This window comes from Nyctibius grandis, chromosome 6 (assembly GCF_013368605.1).
Source record: "Nyctibius grandis isolate bNycGra1 chromosome 6, bNycGra1.pri, whole genome shotgun sequence".
In the NCBI taxonomy this organism is placed as follows: Eukaryota; Metazoa; Chordata; class Aves; order Nyctibiiformes; family Nyctibiidae; genus Nyctibius; species Nyctibius grandis.
The window spans coordinates 87,528,758-87,548,344 of NC_090663.1; the positions used below are offsets into that span (position 1 = coordinate 87,528,758).

General features: G+C 48.7%; 2 protein-coding genes and 1 long non-coding RNA gene across 4 annotated transcripts in view; 2 read left to right on the forward strand and 1 right to left on the reverse strand.

Annotated features, from left to right (window-relative positions):
• The window catches only part of BMP2K (BMP2 inducible kinase), a 50,870-nt gene extending 41,205 nt beyond the window's left edge, over nt 1–9,665 (forward strand). Inside the window, exon 16 of the mRNA XM_068403575.1 lies at nt 4,717–9,665. Coding sequence (XP_068259676.1) covers nt 4,717–6,149 — 1,433 coding nt within the window. The 3' untranslated portion in view covers nt 6,150–9,665. The remainder of the gene's footprint in view (nt 1–4,716) is intronic.
• Nucleotides 9,666–10,777: 1,112 nt separating this feature from the next.
• On the reverse strand, nt 10,778–17,986 carry PAQR3 (progestin and adipoQ receptor family member 3). Of its 2 annotated transcripts, XR_011048378.1 has the most exons (8): nt 17,640–17,986; nt 17,381–17,543; nt 16,031–16,186; nt 15,112–15,309; nt 13,542–13,632; nt 13,082–13,230; nt 12,112–12,626; nt 10,778–11,814 (listed from the first exon to the last, which is right to left on the reverse strand). XR_011048378.1 is itself a non-coding variant. In XM_068403222.1 (7 exons), exons 1-6 carry the CDS (start codon nt 17,822–17,824, stop codon nt 13,088–13,090), a joined length of 936 nt encoding a protein of 311 aa, XP_068259323.1. In that variant the 5' UTR covers nt 17,825–17,986; the 3' UTR covers nt 10,778–12,626; nt 13,082–13,087. The 2 variants fall into 2 exon arrangements, 1 of the variants encoding a protein (XP_068259323.1); XM_068403222.1 differs by having other exon boundaries at nt 10,778–12,626.
• A 364-nt stretch (nt 17,987–18,350) lies between these two features.
• The window catches only part of LOC137664577 (uncharacterized), a 37,729-nt gene continuing 36,492 nt past the window's right edge, over nt 18,351–19,587 (forward strand). Inside the window, exon 1 of the long non-coding RNA XR_011048353.1 lies at nt 18,351–18,491. This is a non-coding gene — a long non-coding RNA (uncharacterized lncRNA). The remainder of the gene's footprint in view (nt 18,492–19,587) is intronic.

A 19,587-nucleotide genomic window follows, 5' to 3' on the forward strand; every position in this document is an offset into this window, starting at 1 on the left:
AGCCAACTTCTACAACACTACAACAGCTCATGCCATCAGCTCACATTTCTTCGGTAATTGATGTTCTTGAATTGTTTCTTACAAGATGCCCAGACCCACAACTTGATATGGCTGTCGTACAGTGTTCCAGATTTAGGTAACTTGACAACTAAAGTAAGTTCATACCAATATTTGTACTTGCTGAAAATACTGCTTGTATTACTCCATAACCTTTCCTTGGCTGTGGCTTCAGCTATTGCTGAATGCAGGTTCAGGATCCTTCCCTGTACCACGATAATTTTAGACTTTGGAAGTGTTATCTAGAAAAAGCTAAAGTGACTTGAACTTATTCACACATCACAAGAATAAATGATACGTGTGGGCTGTGCCAGTGGTGGGCTTTTTCTCTACAAAATGGTTTAGTGATTTGTTGTGTTTTTTTTTTTTTTGTCAAATCTTACAGCAATCATGGTCACCTTTCACCTTTTTTTTTTCATAACATGCTTCAACCTGTAGACTAATTATTTGAAAGAATATTGAAGCAATAGATGCCAGGCAGAAGTGTTTTGTTCTCCCATTTTTCTTGAAAATAAAGGTGGTAAGCAGTGCAAATCCCTGTTACAGTGTTCAGCAGCTGCTGCTCTGGCTGTTGTCAAAGAAATAGTGCAGATTTAGTTGCAGCGTGTCGCTAATCCTTGGGCCTGACATGTGGCAAATTGTTCTGAAATGATGGTGGCAGTATGTTCCCAATTCAGGGGAAGCTTCAAGCCCTTATGCCCCCCTCTTTCACCACCCCCACAGTACCCTCAAATGATGAACCAGCAGAAGGCATGTCATTACTGCAGTTGTTAGAGGGAATTCATCCTCTTACAATCGGATGTCTTGGAAAAGAACATCGGAACAGAAAATTTCCTTGAGGATTGGGATCTTCTTATACGATTAAAGATGTTCCACCTGGCTTGCATTTGAGTGAAGAACAATTGTCTCCTACAAGATGCAAACCTGATTAGAAGTGTAGTAATCTGAACAGTACATGACAAACAGATGTTGCTCAACATTTTGCAGCTTTTTTTTATAAATAAACATCTGAACAGTCTCTGCAGCAGTTCAGGTTGAGAAGATTGCATGAAATCAACGTGACAGAACTCCTCATTTTTGAAATCTGTTTGGCCACAGCATTACATTGTCATTAACCAGGGAGTTTTCCCTTGGGGGGCATTAATTCGTAGTGCTCTTTGTATTCATTTAGTTAGCTAACTTTAACAGTGAAAGAGGGGGAACTGTTGTGCAGAAAAACAAAGCAAAATATTCCTGTCATGGCTTTAAAACTGCTAGCTCTATGGAGGACGTTTTTCTTGCTCTGGTTTGGTTCTGACACCAGCCTGCTGCAGTTTCTCCCTGTTGATGGGACTAAACCAAAGATGCTGCAGATGTGAAGGTGCATGCAGAGACGGCTTCTTCCCTGAAGTCTGGCTGTGTTCGACTGTAAGGTGTTTACTATCTTAGGCTCATGTCTGCTTGGAGCCTCACTGCAAACTGAAGAATAAAGCAAGATACTTGCTCTTTCCTGAAAAATACAAATGTGGGAGCAGTGAGGTCACCACTCTTGAAATACTTCAGAAATAAAAGTGCTTTCTTCAAAACTACGTAGCAGGAGCAGTTGCTGCGCCCGGCATCGTCTGACTTGTGCCACTTGCTCTCCTGTTGAAGTTGTGCATGTAGGGTCGGACGTGCTGGGTCTGGAATTTGAGACCTATTGAGCTGTTACTGTAGCTTGTGATTCCCAAAAGCATTTGCTGGGTATCCTTGCATCAGCAAGAGTAACAGTTACAGCTGGGTCTGCTAAGAGGTGTCGGAGTGGCTTGTGTGCCGGCACTGATACACCGAGGAGGGTTTGGGAAGCTGCTTTAAGTGTTTTGCCATGTATTGTCCCGTCCTGTTTGATGTATGTTCTGTGCAGAGAGGTCTGCTACTGAGAGCTGACCGTCGTGTGGCTTAAATGGCTTGTTCAGCCAGTCAGCAGCTGTTGGTAGAGGCTGGGTTTTGTTGTCTTGTCCGTGTCCTTTGCAGTTTGTTTTCCAGCGAGTCTGACCATGGCAGCAATTAACAAATAATATTTAAACCTTTTGTAAAGTCAGATAGATTGGATAGACTGTGGTTCAGTTCTTGTCTGTAAAAAAAAAAAAAAAAATTGTTTTCTGCATATGGAAACTACATACAAAGGTAGAATCATTCCTTGGGAGTGTGAACTCATGTGCATGCTGACATCCATGAAAGGTTTGGGTTTTTTGTTGTGCCAGTGGTGTTAGCATCTAACCTAGAAATATTTCCTTTTTCGTCTGCTGTTAAATCTAATCGTGTTTATGTTAATATTAATGTTTCAGTAAATATTGGAAACAGCAGGATTTGGAAGATAGGGGGTTATATAGTGCAACGTGAAGGCTGTACCTTTGGGAAATCTAAAGTAAGCAGCCAAATAATCCAGATTCTAATTTAGTGGGTAAAGCAAATATGTAGTACTAAAAATTACAGTAGATAAGAAGCAATCTGACACCAGAAGCAAAGAAGAGACAGCTCAAGCCCTAATCACCTGATGTTTTTAGTCATTCTAGTCATCTTGTTCTTAAATCCATACATAAAATATATTGCTGCAGAATTTTCATTGTTATTTTAAGTGTAATTGCAAGAGAGCAAAATGGCTACTGGAATAAGAACTCAGCTATTAATTCATTTTAAAAAAGGAAGAAACTGTTCTTGAAAAATCTAATATTCTGGTCTAAACTGGAGCATAGAAAGAAAGAAATCTGACTTGGCTTTAAGTTGCATGTTAATTTCCTTGTGAAAGAAGAAACTACCTGAGAAATTATTTTATATATTGTAAGAAGAGTCACAAGCAGGGTTCCGGCGCAGGAACAACAGCCGGCTTTGCCGTTGTTGTAGTCCCCACCTGAAGGTTGGTGCCCACGTGATGTTCAGCCTGGAGTGACTGTAACGCAGCCTCACCTCCAGGTATCGCACACAAGGGTTTGGCAGTTGCTCCATGTCTGCAAAGAGGTGACGTGTCGTTGCTGTTGTTAGCGTTACGTGTTCAGTGATGCGCTCTCCAAGCAGCGTGTCTGCTGTGTGATGTGTCCTGTGGAAAGGGACGTCTCAAGAGCAAATGTGCTTTCCAGGGCTGAGACCAAGCGTGTCACTTCTCCTCCTACTCGTTCTCTTCACATAGAAATCGACGGTCAGTTACACCCTGAAAACATTTCTGGGCAGCAGCGGGGCTCTTAAGTAGGGAGGAACTTAACTTGGCATCAGCCTGAGCATAGGTTTGACACACCAAGGCAAGGGTTGCTTGTGAGGGGAAAACAATGACGAAGTAGCTCTGCCGTGTTGCTGTCACAGCGTGTGCTTTGTTGGCGTTGTTCGTGGGCAGGCCCTGGTGGAGAGAGGCTGTTTCTGCTGAAACCAGGGGAAGCGCCTGGGGAGACCTGTTCAAATGCCGGTGACCATCAGGCTTAATTCTTGGTGGGATCTGTGAGTCCAAATTACAGTTTTGATCTTGACTGGGGAGACGGAGGGGGTATTTCAAACCAAGACATGTTGGAAAACATCCTTGTCCCTGCATCTCCCTTTCCATGTAGTTGTGTTAGCCCATCCCCTTGCGCTCTCCCCATGGGATTGTTGTCTGGCCCGCTTCTCTTGGTGTGCCTCAGAGCACACTAGTGAGGCAGAACCCCCCAAACCCCATATCTGCTGTGGCTGGCGGCAGGCTCCAGGCGCTGCTTCGTCAGCTCACGGAAGGAGCTGGTGCCCTCGAGGGCAGGAAGAGAGATCGTGACCTCAGGTAACCTTCCCTGCAGCTTGGACGTGAACAAACACCACCTCTCTCGCCCAGTCCCTAATTTTCATAGGCCCGTAGAGGAACCGAATTGTCCTGGAGGTTGTTGTATAGGATTGTTGTGTGCTGCAAAAGCTTGGGAGAGGAAAGACTGGGGACTAACAGGGTGTCATGCACTCGATTCCCTTTTGAAACCACGTTGAATATGTCAGTATGGCCACATGTGTCTGACCGTGTGGTAAAACCTTAGTACCGTGGGTCAGCCGTGGAGAACCTCCTCGAAAGGCAGCCTTAAGGGACGTGTTGGTCAACAAGGTGCGTTTGCGTTGTGGTGTACAGAAGGTGCCCAGCAGGCTGGTGGGAGGCCAGCAGAGCAGAGCCCTCTGAGGGCCGCTGTCGCTGTAAAGTGATACCCCAGAGCTCAAGTGAATTGTCTGAAATTGCTAAGTACTTTCTGTGGCCTGTGCTGACTGTTTTCATGAGTAGAGCAATCAGTTGGTCAGAGCAGACTATCAAAGTGGAAGCACTTCAAGAAACAGGTAGTCTGCTTTTAAAAAAAGAAATTAAAATCTTTCAAGCACCTTGGCTCCTCTTTCCCTGGAGAGGAGCGGCTGCGTGATGAATGTGTTGGGGAAGCTGGCTCTAGAGCTCTCCTGTGCCCAGTGGTCCCTCCTCCGTGCCCCCAAAATACTAGTATTGTATTTCTAGACATCTAGGAGTAAAGCTAGAAGGTCTGACTATTGATCAATTTTATGAGTGTTGTTTGAAATAATAGATCTGATTATTAACTCATTTCCCTCAGTGAGCACAGAATGTATGTTTGCATCAGCTCTGGGGGTGTGTGGCATAAGTGTTGACTTTAAGAGTGTATTTTAAGTTTTGTTTTGCATTTTTCTTTGGACCTGCAGGTTCTCCTGGAAAACAAGCGGATAACTCAGCCAGCAATCAAGGAAATAACGTAGGGACCCCCACCAAGGCTGGAAAACTGAGCCAGGCTTTTAGAGATCCCCGGCCAGGGAGGAAAACGGCAGAGGGACAAGTGACGAAAGGTGGGGATGAGTCAGAGAGCGATTTTGAATCTGATCCTCCTTCTCCCAAGAGCAGCGAGGAAGAAGAAGAGCAGGAGGATGAAGAAGTCTTGCAAGGAGAGAATGGAGACTTCAATGATGACAATGATACAGAACCAGAGAATTTAGGCCACCGACCTCTCCTCATGGACTCAGAGGAAGAGGTGGAGGAAGAGGAGGAAGAGAAGCAAAGTTCTGACTCCGATTCTGATCGCACCAAGCAAAAGTCTGTGGAAGGGCTCCTGAGCAGCAGGTTCAGAGATGGTGTGGGCAGCAGTGAAATCAAAGAACCCGGTTCAACGCATACATCCTTGTCTGAGGTGCCCAGTACTGTAATCAGGGTGAACCCTGGCCCAGAATTCGATGTGTTTGGAGCAGTGCCCTTTTTTACTCTGCAGCCTCAGGCGAGAGAGAAGATGGACAAAGACGTCTCGTCTCAGACGGCTTTTCCCAGCCTGAACCAAGAGCAGGAGGACTTTGATGTTTTCACAAAAGCCCCCTTCAGTAAAAAGGTGTCTCAGCAAGATGGCCAGGGAGCGGGAACTGAGCCTCTGCTCTCCCCCACCTCTCCACGGAGCGTAGATATTTTTGGCTGCACCCCGTTTCAGCCTCCCCTTCTCCCCAGGACCGGGGGCAGTAAAGAGGACCTGTTTGGGCTGGTTCCTTTTGAGGAGATCACGGGGAGTCAGCAGCAGAAGGTGAAGCAGCAGCGTAACCTGCAGAAACTTTCCTCCCGCCAGAGGCGCATGAAACAGGAGGTCTCGAAGAACAACGGGAAGCGCCACCACGGCACCCCGACCTCCACGAAGAAGGCGCTGAAGCCCAGCTACCGCACCCCCGAGCGAGCCCGCCGGCACAAGAAGGCTGGCCGCAGGGACTCGCAGAGCAGCAACGAGTTCCTGACTATCTCGGACTCCAAGGAGAACATCAGCGTTGCGTTGACGGACAGCAAAGATCGGACCAACCCTCTGCAGACAGACGAGAGTCTGCTGGACCCTTTCGGAGCCAAACCCTTCCACCCGCCGGACCTGCTGCGGCACCCCCAGCATCAGGGGTTCGGTGACAACCGCGGGGACCACGGCACAGTCATAGTGGCTGGTAGACCCAGGCAGAGCTCCTTGCACGGAGCTGTTCACGGAGGTGACGGGCTGAAAACGGACGACTTTGGCGCAGTGCCCTTCACCGAGCTGGTTGTGCAGAGCGCGCAGGGCCAGCAGCAGCAGGCGCTGGAGTTAGATCCCTTTGGAGCCGCTCCGTTTCCTTCCAAACAGTAAATGCTTCCAGTGGGTTCCCCCTCTCCACCTCACTTAATGGAGGGTTTAATTACTGGGGTAATTTATCTGGGTGAGTTCACAGGGACCTAGGTTGTACAGTTGGTTCAAGTTCAAGAAGGCATGGCTGGCTTGCACGATGAAATTGAGAATGATGGCAAATTTTTATTGGTTTTTTTTTGAGAATGATAGAAAAACCAAACCAGGAGCATCGTTTTGCTATGACAGATGGCTCCCAGAATGAAGAGAGGAGTCAGATGTGAGTCCTTGTCTGTCACTGACGTGGGGCCCTGGAACATACTGTCATGCTGCACTTTTGCGTTGCCTTTTCAGTCCTCTGTGCTGTGCTGAGGTGGAGGGAGGGGGGCGGGGAGAGATCTCGTGTAAAACGCTTCCCGTACGTACAGGTGGGCTCACGGAGCTGCGGTGGTTCCTCGTGTCTCAGTCGCAGTGCACCCAAGAACCAAAATGTACTAATGTGCAGACTGATCTGCTGGAAACTGTCAAGTCTTTGCTTCCTAGGTGAAAACTACCTTTATTAATCATAAAAATGAAGAAGCCAAGTCCTCGCGGGGCTGTGGCCCAGACCTGCAGAGCACAGCTGTGGCTTGGGGCCTGGCAGGCATCTATGCAGCTGCAGAGGTGAAAGGCAGATTATTTTGTTGTGTGCCTAAACGTTCAATTTTTTTTTAATTATTTTTGCAGTAAGTGCCATTAATGTAAAATAGCAAACTGGAAGTTTAGAGTTAGAACTAAAGATACAGAGAATATAATGGTTTGCGAGACGAAAAGCCTGAACGTGGGGGAGTGAACCAGCAGGGAGACAGCCAGTGTTTGCAGCACTTTGAAGACTACTCAGTACGCTGGGAGGAGAGGCTGGTTTCCACGAGGAAATCATTTGGCACGTACAGAGTGTTTCAGATTGTTTCAGATTCAAGTTTCAGATGACTTGTACAGTTGACTGTGAGGTGCAACCGTCAGATTTATTTGATTGCAAATTGGGATTTGTGTCTGAAAATACCTTTTCTTTTCCTCTTGATTTTTATTGCAAAGAAAACGTGTATTCTTTCAAACCTGTTGTTTTTTAAGACAATAATAATTCTATGAAATGACTGTCACTAATGTTCTTCTCAGTTCTGATGAATCTATTACTGTGCTTAGGTGTATTTTATAAGAGAGTTTTGCTACATGCACTGAGCTTTGCAGAGACCTCTCTGGACCCAATTTCTTTCAGAGCAGCAGCAGTAAAGCAGCGGGTGGCTTTGCAGAAGCTGATGGCTGCTGTAGCAGTGAGCTGCCTTTCGCACCACGAAGCCTTACAGGCGGGACCGCTGTCCTGCTGCGCGGTGCCTCCGAGACACGAGGTGCACGAGACGTGGCGAGAGGCTTGGGAGCGTGCAGTTGTTGAAAACAACATGTTAAAACCAGGTCACTTGACTCCTTTGGGGGTGGGTTTGATCAAACACTCTCTCGGCTGTATGTGAGATTGCTTCCCCCCGTCCTGGCATGTGAAAGTAGCTCAGACGTTATCTGTACACCTTGGTTACCTTTATCTTCCTCCTTTGCCTTTTTCTCACAGGGTGCAAGTGAAATGTCACAGCTGTGCTTGGTCAAGTGTGCCTTTTTCAGGCTGAGAAATTAAGCTCTTTGGAGGCTAGGAGTGGAAATGTCTCAGCTCAGTTTGCGCGGGAGCTCCCTAGGCTTTGTTACTACTGTTCTCCCTGGTTTTCGTGCCAAAGGCTGCAAGAAGCGCCCGCCACGGTTTGTAGCATTTTCTGATACTCAGGTTAACTGTCTTCTTGTTCGCTTGGTTTTCCCTGTGCGTGTGCTTGTGAGCTGCCTTCCTGCAGTTCCCTTCGCAACTGTTACCTGCCTGAAGAGCTGCTGGAACAGAACCATGTGGCAAGTGGGGCAGGCGGGTGGAAACAGGACGGGAATAAACCAACAGGCAACTGCCCCACGGTCTGGCGTGCGGCTGGTCCTGGCCGAGGCCACGCAGCCGCTGCCTTCCCTCGTGGGCCTCGATATCCAGGTACATAAAGACTAGAAGGCAGCGGGTTGGGTTCTTGTCTGTTTGCCCCGAGGCTTCAGGCTGGGGAGGCTACGGCTGTTCCGTGTGTGGTGTTGGTTGGTGTTTTGGCAGAGGGTCCAAGGGTTGTGTTACAGCCAGGAAGGCTGAGTCAGGTTGTACGCAGAAACGGAGAGAGGAGATAAAAGCAAAGTGTAACCCCAAGTTACTCTGAAACTGGCATAATGCCTCTGGCTGCCCATGAGTTGTGGCTGGTGAGATTTGCTTTCTAATGGCCTTAATAAACTTGTTCTTTGTAGTCTAGTTCTGAAACAGGTTTTTGCATAAACGTAACTTTTGTTGTTTCTAGAGTTAAAATTATTTTATCCGTTCTTGTGACTGAAAAAGAGATCAGTACGCCTCGCTAAGTGGACTTGGCGTGGTGTGTATGTGTGCACACAACTGAACCCAAGGGGGGTTTAGTGTCAGCCAAGATCCACCATTCACAGAGCCTACGTGGTCCTGTCGGGGACACGGTGCCCGTGTGCCTTCATGTGGTGTGTGTGTGTGCTCACGCGTGTGCTTGCCGGGAGCGTCCCCTGCCCTTACCTGACGTGTGGGGAAGCCCTTGCTGTGCCAGACCTGTGCCAGGCTGTCTGTGGAGGCAAGAACGGCCAGGTAAGGGACTGATGCCTCCCTCCCGACAGAAAACACCCGCTGTTTTACAGCTTTTCCTTCAGCACGTTGAATGACTGAACCACGGGCCTTTTAGAGCCAGCTGCTCGAGAGAGAGAGTCTGTCAGAAAGGGACTAAGCAGCCCCTTAGGGTTGTGGTCACTGAAAGAAAAATGAGGGTCCTGCCCTGCAGACTCTCAGCGGCCTTGGGAGGTGCGCAGCTGCTTGGGCCCTGCGTCGTGTGGGAGCCGTGAGTACCAGCTTTGCGGGAAATAACCCTTAATCCTTCTGGGCATCCCAGGTAGTAAAGCCAAGTACTGTGAAAATAAGTTGATATATTTGCTACTGTGAGAATAAGAGTTTATCTGGAGTTTTTTATACTATAGCGTGTATTTTTATATATGAAAAGTATATATAAAATATACACATGCTCGCACACATCATGTATCTCTTGGAGTTGCTGTTTTTAGTAACACGGCAGCCACAATCACTTTGGTGTGACTTGAGGGAGTGAATAGGAGCGAAAGGTGCAAAAGAAAAAGAAGGGCAAAGGGTGGCTGCTGTGTTACTTCTCTGTAGTGCTTGTTTCGAAAGGAAAATCAAGGACACTGTGTGTATAGCTAAATTTGTGACTAAGGCATCACCTAATATTAAAAGAGCATAAAAACTATTTGAAAATTGCTGGCATTCAGCTTCTAAGTGCACTTTCCGGAACTACACTTCCATTTCTTGTTAGACTTCAAGTTTCTAAAGCTTTTTTGTGTACCACTAAACAGAGAACTTTAACTTTTTTGTGAAACTGATGTACATCATAAGATACTTGCAGTTGTTAAATAAACAAACGTGGTAACAGTGACTTTGCAGATCTCCTTAAACATTGCATTAGTAAGTATTGACATTGAGGCTTTGATTTACTGTAAGCAGTGCTGCTTCTCCACGTTGCTTTTTGTGGCTGTAGGCTCCTGTCACTCGTTTTAAAATGTTTAAAATACTTTTATTTGCTGCCCAATCGTTTTTTTTTTTGTCCAGCTTGTTAAAAACCTGTTGATCATGTACTGTTTTTAATTCCTTAGGTTCGGTATTGCTCTCTAAAGCCTTCCTGCAGAAGGGTTCCGATTCCTAGGCGGTACCTGGAGCTGGGTCCCCTTTCTGTACCCAGAATGTTGGGTCCCATTCCCAGTGCTGCCTCCATGGACTTAGTTCTGCACCTCATCCTCTAGACATAATTTTAGTGTGATTTGACCCCCTCCTAGCAATTGTTTACCAGAGTAGTCTGTTGAATGCTGCCTGTACTGATTTTACTCTGAGGTAAGCTGAATAAGAATGAAAACGGTCAGGAAAAGATGGAGTGGCAGCGGGAGTCAGCTATTAAATCGTAGCTCAGGTCCTGGCTGTTCTGTCTGCTGCCTATTGCTGCTTTCTGGCTATGTTTTTGTGTTGTGTTTTTGCAGCGTAACTGCTGGCACTTCATTTCTCATCGCTGGTTTTGCAGTTGAACTACTTCTGTTAGGGCAAAAGCACAAAGCAGTGGTGGGAAGGAGCGCTGTTGTTTCAGGTGGAGCAGCGTCAGGCTGAACCTTCCCTCCTTTGGATTAGGACACAGCACCAGAAAGGGCCAGAGCACTTATGGTAGGACCAAGGGCCTGCTCGGAGACGGGATCTCCAGGCGGTAGGTTGCAGAGCTGAGTTCGGCAGCAGATTCATCTGGAGATGCTCCTCCAAAACACATGCAGTACACTGAGTACCACAAGTAGAAGATACTACACACAATACTGCAATAGTGCAGCTGGAACACCTGCCCTGCCTGTCCGCGCTGTGCCTGGGTGATTCAGGAGACAGACAGGCTCCCTCTAGATTTAAAACCCGGGGGAGGGGACAGACGTGGCAGCTTGAGCAGTTCACATCTGTCGCTTCACTATGGGAGATGCAAGAAGGGTGTGACTCCAGGTGAACATCCAGTGAACTGAAATTTATTTACAGGTTCAGTATGTACATAAAAGACCATCATGCAGCTTGATAAATCTTGTCAGGGTAATAAAAATGTACAGCTTTGCAGTCAGTTTCCTTATCCAGTGAAAACTGCTACAGTAGTTAGAGTTTACATAAAAAAAAATACATTAGCAAACTCTAAGGTCAGTATGCTTTCAATACACACACACACATTCCTCAAATACTATTGTTCACATAACACTGGAAACAGGCTTTTATACTTGCAGGTTCCTTGTCAGGCGTCAGTAGTAATTAGTGCACTTGAAACTTGCGTGGCTGTCAAGTTTAAAAAAAGTAAATAAATCAGTGTTCACACTGAAACGCTCCAAGGTCTGGGAGCTGAATCCTAAATGCACAGTCAGTTCTTGCCACTGCTTGTTTCTGGAGTTGAGTTTGTAACCCCAGAACAGACCCTTTCTGCCTGTAGTCAGAGCAGAAGCAGCGAGGGTGCCTCTAGCTTTCTAACGCTGGCCAGGGTGGTGCAATCGCCTCCTTCAACAGCCCTGGGCCCAAACTAACCACTTGGGATTAAGTCATAACAGCACCTTGGGGCAAGCAGAGGCATCTCCGACTGGCCCATGCTGACTAATGCTTGGTCTGGTGAAGCAGCAGCATTTGCTACCACTGCTCAGCCCAACTGTAAACTCAAGCACAGCTGCTATAAAGAAGCCACTTAAAAATGTTAATTCTAACCCCAAAATCCAAATAATTCCAATCCTGTTTGAAAAACTGGCACCCATTGAGCTTAATCATGCTGAGCTACAGCTATCTAATAACCCACATATCTCCTATCTCCGCAGCGTTGAGTTTATAAGAGATGGTTTCATGACAGGTTCTAAAACCCAAGGCAACCTTTCTGCTGTGGAGAGCTTGTGGGGGTAAGTCCTGTTCAGTATCGAAGTCTGCAAGTGCAGTGTAATACATCACACGTGCAGAGGCCAAAGGTCAGTGCTTCGACCCACAGCAGGTTCACCACGCGGGGTGTGTTATTTCATCCTGTTAACAAAAATGTAACTTAATGTCTTAGCAACTCTACTGATTGCAAGATAATAACAAACATGAACACCCAGGGTTAGTGTTACTCCTGAAATATTTTAGAATACTAATTCCAAATTGCCAAAAGGGTCTAGAGAAGTTTCTTGAAGTAATGGCACTGCCCATATTGGGAGGGGCAATTTTTAAGATCTGAAATGAAGATACAGCTCTGGTGGCTGACATGGGATCTCATCTTCCAGAAAAAGGAAGAGAGCTTGTCCAGGAAAGTACAGGAGTCCCCTGAATTCCATTTCATACCTGACTGTACCCATGCTGAAGCGGAAGCACGGCACTCAGAGGCTCTGAAGGATGCCACACACGGTATCACTGTGATTTAGATCCGAGGGCAGGTCCCACCGTTACCGGGGTTTTACAAGCACGCTGCCAGGAGCAGTTTCTTAATTACACACTTGAACAGGACCTGAAAACCTGGTGTCCAGGCCTGTTAGCTCAGCACGGGTACTCACTTCTGTTGTTTGTGTTTACCAAGCAACCAAAAATACTGCTGCCATCCGAACGCTGAGTTCTACAGCCCACCTTTCCCTTGCCCCACTCTGGGAAGACCTGTTCTGTACTTGATTGCAGAACAGGAAAGGAATGTCAGATCCTGGGCAATGCTGTTGGTTTTTTCAGAACTCCTAATAACACACTGTCCCAGCAAGGGGGTAACAGTCCAGAAGTCAGCAAAGGAATGGCCTCAGCGCTTAACTTCATCGCTCAGCTCACTAGGTAAGGTCCAGATCCTCAAAGTCTGAAATTTCATCGCAGTGCCTCTGAAATACAGTGGGGAAACGAGTTTAGTCACATACTACGCATATGAAACGATCAGCTCTTACCTGATTTCCAAAAAATCCAGATCAGTGCTTAGTAGGCTGAAAACCTGACAAAACCCTGAGGAAATGGCTGCTTAGGAACAAATACTGATGACTGAGGCTATGAAAATGGTGACACGGAGCTGAAAGGGAGCTGGCAGACCCCTGTCCAGCCTGCTCTAAAACTGTACTCAAGGGCACAGCCGCCTCCCACAGTCCAGCAGCACAGATGAACAGAGTGCCTGGCAGCAAGAGCGCTGCTGTTTTATTTACAAGCAAGTATTACAGCAATCAGCGTTTTCTTGGGGAAGATAATCAGGGAGGTTGACTGAAACTTGTGACAAGTTAAAACCAGGATTATTTAACCTTACACTTGTTGGAATATCCTATTCCCACGAGCATGAAAACTGCTGTACCTTCACTCACAAGTCTGCGCTGTACTCAGGACAGGGCTTGCTGTGTCGGTACTGCATGATGTACACTGTGGATTGGTGCCACCAGTACAGCATCACCACTGCCAGGACGTGCCAGACTTGGTGACTCGAGCCGAGGTAGTTCAGCTGTCCTGTGGGGAAGGGAAGGAGCAAGCGGTTGAGTTCTGGATTTCAGCAGCAACTCATGAATGCAGTTAGCAATCAGTCTCCTCCAAAGCTCACCTATACACTCCCCTTGCTGGGAGGCAGTGAAAGTTCTTTAACGAACTTGATCAGAAGTTGTCTGCTGCCTTTTGATGCAAATACACACAACGTTTTACTCTGTATGAGAACACTTCACATACACAGAACATGTTCAACCTGTTCTCTCACAGGAAGATCAGCACTCACAGCACGGACTGTGACACTGCAGGAAGCTTACTTGCAGAGGAGAATTTCCTACCTGGGAAGTATCTTTCTGGAACTTTGGAAATATAGAAGAGAAAAGCTACCGCAGCGATGAAGTACATGACAACTACACGTGGAGCAAACTCCTGCAAAAGAAAAGGAAGCTCTCTATTCTGTTAGAAGGCACAAATGAAAAAAAAAAAACCTCCCTAAAGATAAAGGCACGACGAAACTGAATCTTACTTCACTGCCTGTGTTATCTATGGACAAAATCCAACAGGGAAGGAAATGCCAAAGTCTGGGAAAATCTGAATGGGAAGAAACTTGTTTTATCATGACCTCTCTGCTTCAGTACACAAGCTACTTAGTGTTTGTGCACAGCCTGCAGCAGATGTGAAATTTGGCAGCAGGAGGATGTCTTCAGTACACTGCTGTTGCAGGGAATGGCCAGGGTAAGTGAGAAGGGCGACTTCAGTGCAAAATCCCATCTACTGCTTGGGATTGTGGTCGCTAGAACCCCAGGCCACAGCAGTACTACGTACTGGAAGGTAAATTATCAACCAACCCATTCACGAGTTGCTTTTCGTTTTAACACGAAGTTTTGTTACCAGAAGCAAAGCATTTTTCTGAAGTATGGGAACAAAACACCTACCAGACCTGCCATTCTGCTACACCACGAGAAACTAAATGGGGGAAGGTGTGGGAGGACAACTACTGTTCATCTGATTTTCAGAAGGCCAGTGTTAGGTGCCCTGTCTGAAGACATTCCTAAATTAAATATCTGAAGATATTCCTAAATGTTGCTGTTCAACAGCACCTCTGGCCTGGGCTAAACCATCACCCAGGTGCCAGTCCTCCAGCAGCGCCAGTCTGAGAACGTGCACAGTTACTGCTCGCTGTGAAAAGGAACTGTTTTCTTCAGCACAATTAGGTCCCTGGGTAACTGCAATGATTTCTGGGGTTTTCAAGCTGGGGCATACTTCACTGCCTTCACCTGTACTGCGCTGCTTGTTTTTCAGAGCATAATTCTAAGTGGTAAAACAAGAACAGGAAAACAGTTCAGTGACTGCACAGGGATGGTAAATGAGGGTTGCGTAAGAGACAGAGGGCTGGGCAGGCAAACACTGATTCTTGCTGCCAACCCAGGGAATAGAAGAGGAAGCAAATAATCATCCTGTCAGTGTCTCCTGGCTCCCCTCTCCTCTGGAGCTGCGGAGGAGGACAGCCCAGAGCACTGGAGCAGCCTGACAGACCGCTTCCCGCTCCGCAGCCCACCCAGCTCTTCGCTCCTGTCCCTCGCCCGGGGGTGAGCCAGGGTGCGGTCCACCTACACAGGCTGCTCTGTCCCTCAGGCAGATAGGCTCAGTCAATGCTTGTATCCAGTTTTCCTTCTCCTGGTGCTGTTTTAGATCAGTAAAGCAGATTTAATCTACTCAACCTGCTGACTGCTTCACAGTAAGTTTCTAAGTGTTTGCATTTGGGTCGTATCGTCTGAAAGAATTCTGTGTTTAACGAAGTTTTAATTCCCGCTGCTTCCCCCTCATTTCCCGAAGCGTAAGAGGACTGAGGAAGATGGCAAGTGAAAAGCAAAAGGGAATCTTAGTTCCTTCTTTTTCTCCTTGTACCTGTACAATCGATGCACCGATGCCGCCGTTGAGCCAGACCCAGTGGATGGTGGGAATAATTCCATACCCGGACACTGAGCAGAAGATGATGGAGCGCAGCCTGTGCCACTGTTGCGTGAGGTAACTGGGATGAATCTGAGCAAAAAATACTGCCAAGATCATTGCCAGCACAGTGATTAAATAGACCTGACGCCAGTACTGAGAAAAAAAGAAACAAAAGCAAGTTTGTGGGTTTTCTCATCACGTGTAACAGTAAACTCAGGGTAGAAAGTTGATGTTACTAAATGTAATGATATATCAAATCTCCTGTCACTGCTGTGAGCACAAATGATGGGGTTTGAATGAAGGGACTTGTATTTATCAGCTGAGAGTGAGGGGAAGGGACTCTCTTGCTCAGGTACAGCTGGGAGAACATCGTTTATCCCAAGCAGTGCCTCCACCAAAACATTTCACATGTACCTCTGCTGGCTCAGCTACCCGACTGCTGTATCCATCGCAGGCACCGATGTCATCTGGGCCTTTGAAGGGAACTAATTTTACTTGTCCCCTATCACATGAGGAGAAAATAACCTTGTTTCTGCCTCAGATAACCTACCCAGTGGGAAATGATGTTTGCATCACTTGGGATGGGGACACATCGCGTGATCAGCCTCGTGCACGTGACAAAGGTGGGACCTGTTCACTTGACTCTGCCTTCATATACATGGAAACGTTTTCTTGGGGTTTGTGTGACTGACAGCTTGAAAGGAAAAGCTCAGTTTGTGTATTGCTTCAGCAAACAAAGTTCTGCTGGTGTCAGTTTCCATCTCTGTCTCCTGAGTAACAGACACCCTGCACCGAACCCCCTTCCTACGGCGTGGACGCTACGACAACGCGGCCGCAGGAACAAAGGTTACACGAGTGAGTGCTTCAAACTTACGTTACTACAATAAAAGGCATAAAACACGCCCGACACGTAGCAGCCCAGGATGCCGATGGAGATTCCTGCGTAATCCAGTGCCATCCAGCGCCGGCTGGTCTTCTCTGAGCGGTGACAACAGAAGAGGTGATATCCTACTGAGCAAAGCATGCAGACCTACACAAATGTTCAAACAAGATGCATTAATTTCTCCAAAATTAACCGTGAGCACAGCAAGCTTCAACTCGGAAAGCTCAGAGCATGCAACTGAGCTGTTACATGTATTGCAGTGCAACTTGGTGTAGGCAATTATGGTCCCTACCAGTAATTAACAGAAACTAACATAAGCTTCTCTGGCAGATGGAAGACAGGCAGAAAACTCTGCAAGATGTGGTAGCCCCAACTTGCACAGCTAAGAAAATTGGGCTACTGAGGCCTAGACCACGAGGCCAAGCGAGGAGCCTGTAGGCAAGGGAGCAGGGCCATGTCTACATGAGTACAGTGGGATGATGAATTCTGCTTGGCCAAACTCCAACAAGCAGATACCAAAGCCGGGTTAGTCAAGGTAAATCTGCCCTGACTGCCTGGCACGCACGTTACTTTTCTGAGGGAACACACAAGAAATTAAACCCCTACGTGCAGGCTGCTTATTTGCTTCTAGGCTGGCACCAAACTTTTTCACTGAGAAATGTGTTTCTCTGTAACCCTCGACAGGAGTAGGGAAAAGCACAACAGCAGTCCTTTCCAAGGCAGCCAGGGTTTTTTCCCTCCTTCTAGCTATGCAAAGGCATCCTGTACTCTTCAGGGAATATATACAGAGCTTTTTGGCTCTTCACGCCTTTTTAGGGACAGCACACTTGACAGGGGCTTCAGGGGTCAAACGACACACTTGAAGTCTGCTGCTGAGCACAGATTTCATCTACAGCAGGTAAAAAGCCAGAATACAAGCCCTACTGCCACTCCAGAGCAGCCTCCGGCCACAGCTGATGGTGGTGACCCCTTCCCCAGCAGCCGATGCTGCCTCGGAGCTGCATCAGACACTCCCAAACCCCGATGCCCACCTCACACTGTGAAACATGGCCTTGGACAAGTGAGTTGTTTTTCACAGCCTCTCTCCTATGCCAGCTACGCTCAGTCCTCCCTGGCTTATTCCATATCTCGAACAGGTCAAAATCAACTCGACCACGAGCTTGCCAATTGCCTTTAAAGGCAATGCCATTTAGAACATGCTTTCCCAGGTCTGACCTGAGCCCACCTGGCTCTGCACAGTCCTACTTAAATGTGGCAGCACTGTGAGTGGGCTTCAACGCCCTCATTCCCAAAGAAGGCTCTCTCCCGGGGCAGCTCCGCAGTGGGGCAGCCGGGCCCTACCTGGAAGCAGAAGAGGCAGACGGAGCAGATGACGAAGTCCTCTCGGGAGGCGCCGGCGGCCGGCAGGACGGCCGTCAGGTCGTAGATGCCCAGCGTGAAGAAGAGGACGAAGCCGAGCAGGTGGCTCCAGATGTTGACGGTCTCGTTGGAGAGAATGAAGAGGCTGCGGGGAGACAGAGCGGGACGGGTGAGCCGGGGCCGGGCCCGGGGGGGTGAGCCGGGGCTGGGCCCGGGGCGGGGCGGCGGGGGCTGCCCTCACCTCTTGAGGCAGAGGCGGGAGGGCAGGTAGGCCCGGTAGCCGTCGGTGATGTAGGGGTTGTCCTTGAGGAAGAGGGGGATCTGCTCGTAGGTGTAGAGGCGGATGCCGCGGGGCAGCAGCACGGGCCAGTACTGGTACCCGCCCAGCTCGATGTAGTGCGCGCTCCGCAGCAGCTTCTGGTGCATCCCGCCCGCCGCGCCGCCTCAGCGCCCCGCCGCCGCATCGGACCGCGCCGCCGCCTGCCCCCCTCACGGGCCGCCGCCAGCGGGGATCGCCCGCATCGCCCGGGCCCGGCCCGTCCCGCCGCCTCCCGGGGACCGGCCGTCAGGGCGCTGAGGGCGGGGGACCGGCCGCGTCGCGGGGCGGTGACGTCAGAGCGCGGCGACGGCGTCACGGCGCGGCGGCTCCTCCTGCGGCGCCTGCGCGGTGCCGGCGGCGCGTGGCGCGGGCTGCGGCCGCGCGGGGCCGCTCTTTCCCGCCCTTAGGCCTCGGGCTGCGCGCGCGGCGGTCGGCAGCCGTCGGGCGGGCTCCGGCTGTGAGGGCCGGGCCCGGTGTGAGGGCCGGGCCGCCGCCGGGCTCCGTGCGTGAGGGCCGGGCCGGGTGTGAGGGCCGGGCCCGCCGCCGAGCCCCGTGCGTGAGGGCCGGGCCCCGTGCGTGAGGGCCGGGCCGCCGCCGCCGAAGGGCCCCGTGCGTGAGGGCCGGGCCCGCCAGGCCGCCACCGGCTCCCCGCCGCGTTCCTGCTCGGTTCGTGCCCGCAGCAGACAGGGAGCACCGCCAGCGAGGCCCTCCCGCCGTCCCCCTCCCGCCGCCCCCTGCCGCAGGGGTGCAGGCTGAGGGGCTGGGCCGTCAGAGGTGGGTGAGGTGGCGGTGGGTGTTTTCTTGAAGCGTTTCGAAGGGAACCAGCCCCCAAAAGTGGAGATTCTGGCTTGGGGTGCAAGGCCACTGCGTGGGGGGGTCCGCAAGCGCCTCAGACTGGGTGGAAGTGGTGCCAAATGCAGCGTTGCTTGGCTGCCATTGGTATGGGTATAACTAATTTTCCCATTATAGCTCTCGTAACATAATATATACTGTAAAATGTTACATTACTGTCATGGCAGAGAGGTTTGTCTAAAAGGAAATGGTGCATCTCTCTGAAAAAACTTTTGGAGAAAGATTTTCTTTGGGAAAATGCGCTGTTTCTTTCAGGTAGACTTGCAAGATGCAAACCTTTCTGAAACGGAGGCCAGAAACAGATATGTGAAGTTAAAAAGTGCTGAGGATTATCATTGCTTGTGGGAATTGCACCTGCACCTTGCAAGAGTAATCTGGTTCATTGAGATGATGATTATTAGCATTTTTTTTTTTGTTTGTGTTCTGTATGAAGTAACAAAAAAAAAATCTTAGTAGTGAAGAAGAGTTTTCCAGAAGGTTTGCTTTGCCTAAATAAGAAAAGCTGTGGGTTGTTTGCCAGTTGCTTTTAATTTTTTTTCCTAATTAAAAAAAAAAAAAAAAGAGAAAGAAGTCATTCATTAGGTATCAGCTGGGTCTTGTTTTCCAAGTTGAAAACAAGTGTGCTGAGTGATAATCCTCGTTCACCTGCTGCTCCCCTCCCGGGATGTGCCATCCAGAATTCTTCGAAGGTCTCTTGTCTCAGTAAACAACATGTGAGAACATTTCTCCAAGACAGTGTGACAAGTATGAAAGATTTTCCCATGGCAGAGAGATTTGTGTTGTGAAGTAAAAGATTGTGGGTGATGGGTGTTTCAAATCAAGAATGACAGCAAAGACCAGGTGTTCAGTGTAACCAGCTGTGCGGCATCACCCCCAAATTTCTATGTTACACCCTTTGCTTACCCAAATTAAGTTGGTTTTGGTCAACAGCAGCTCTTGAACATTTCTACTAATCAGTCATTCACTGAGATTTCTTAATGTCAGTGCTCTGAAAAGAGTGTTGTTCCTGCCTCTGCAG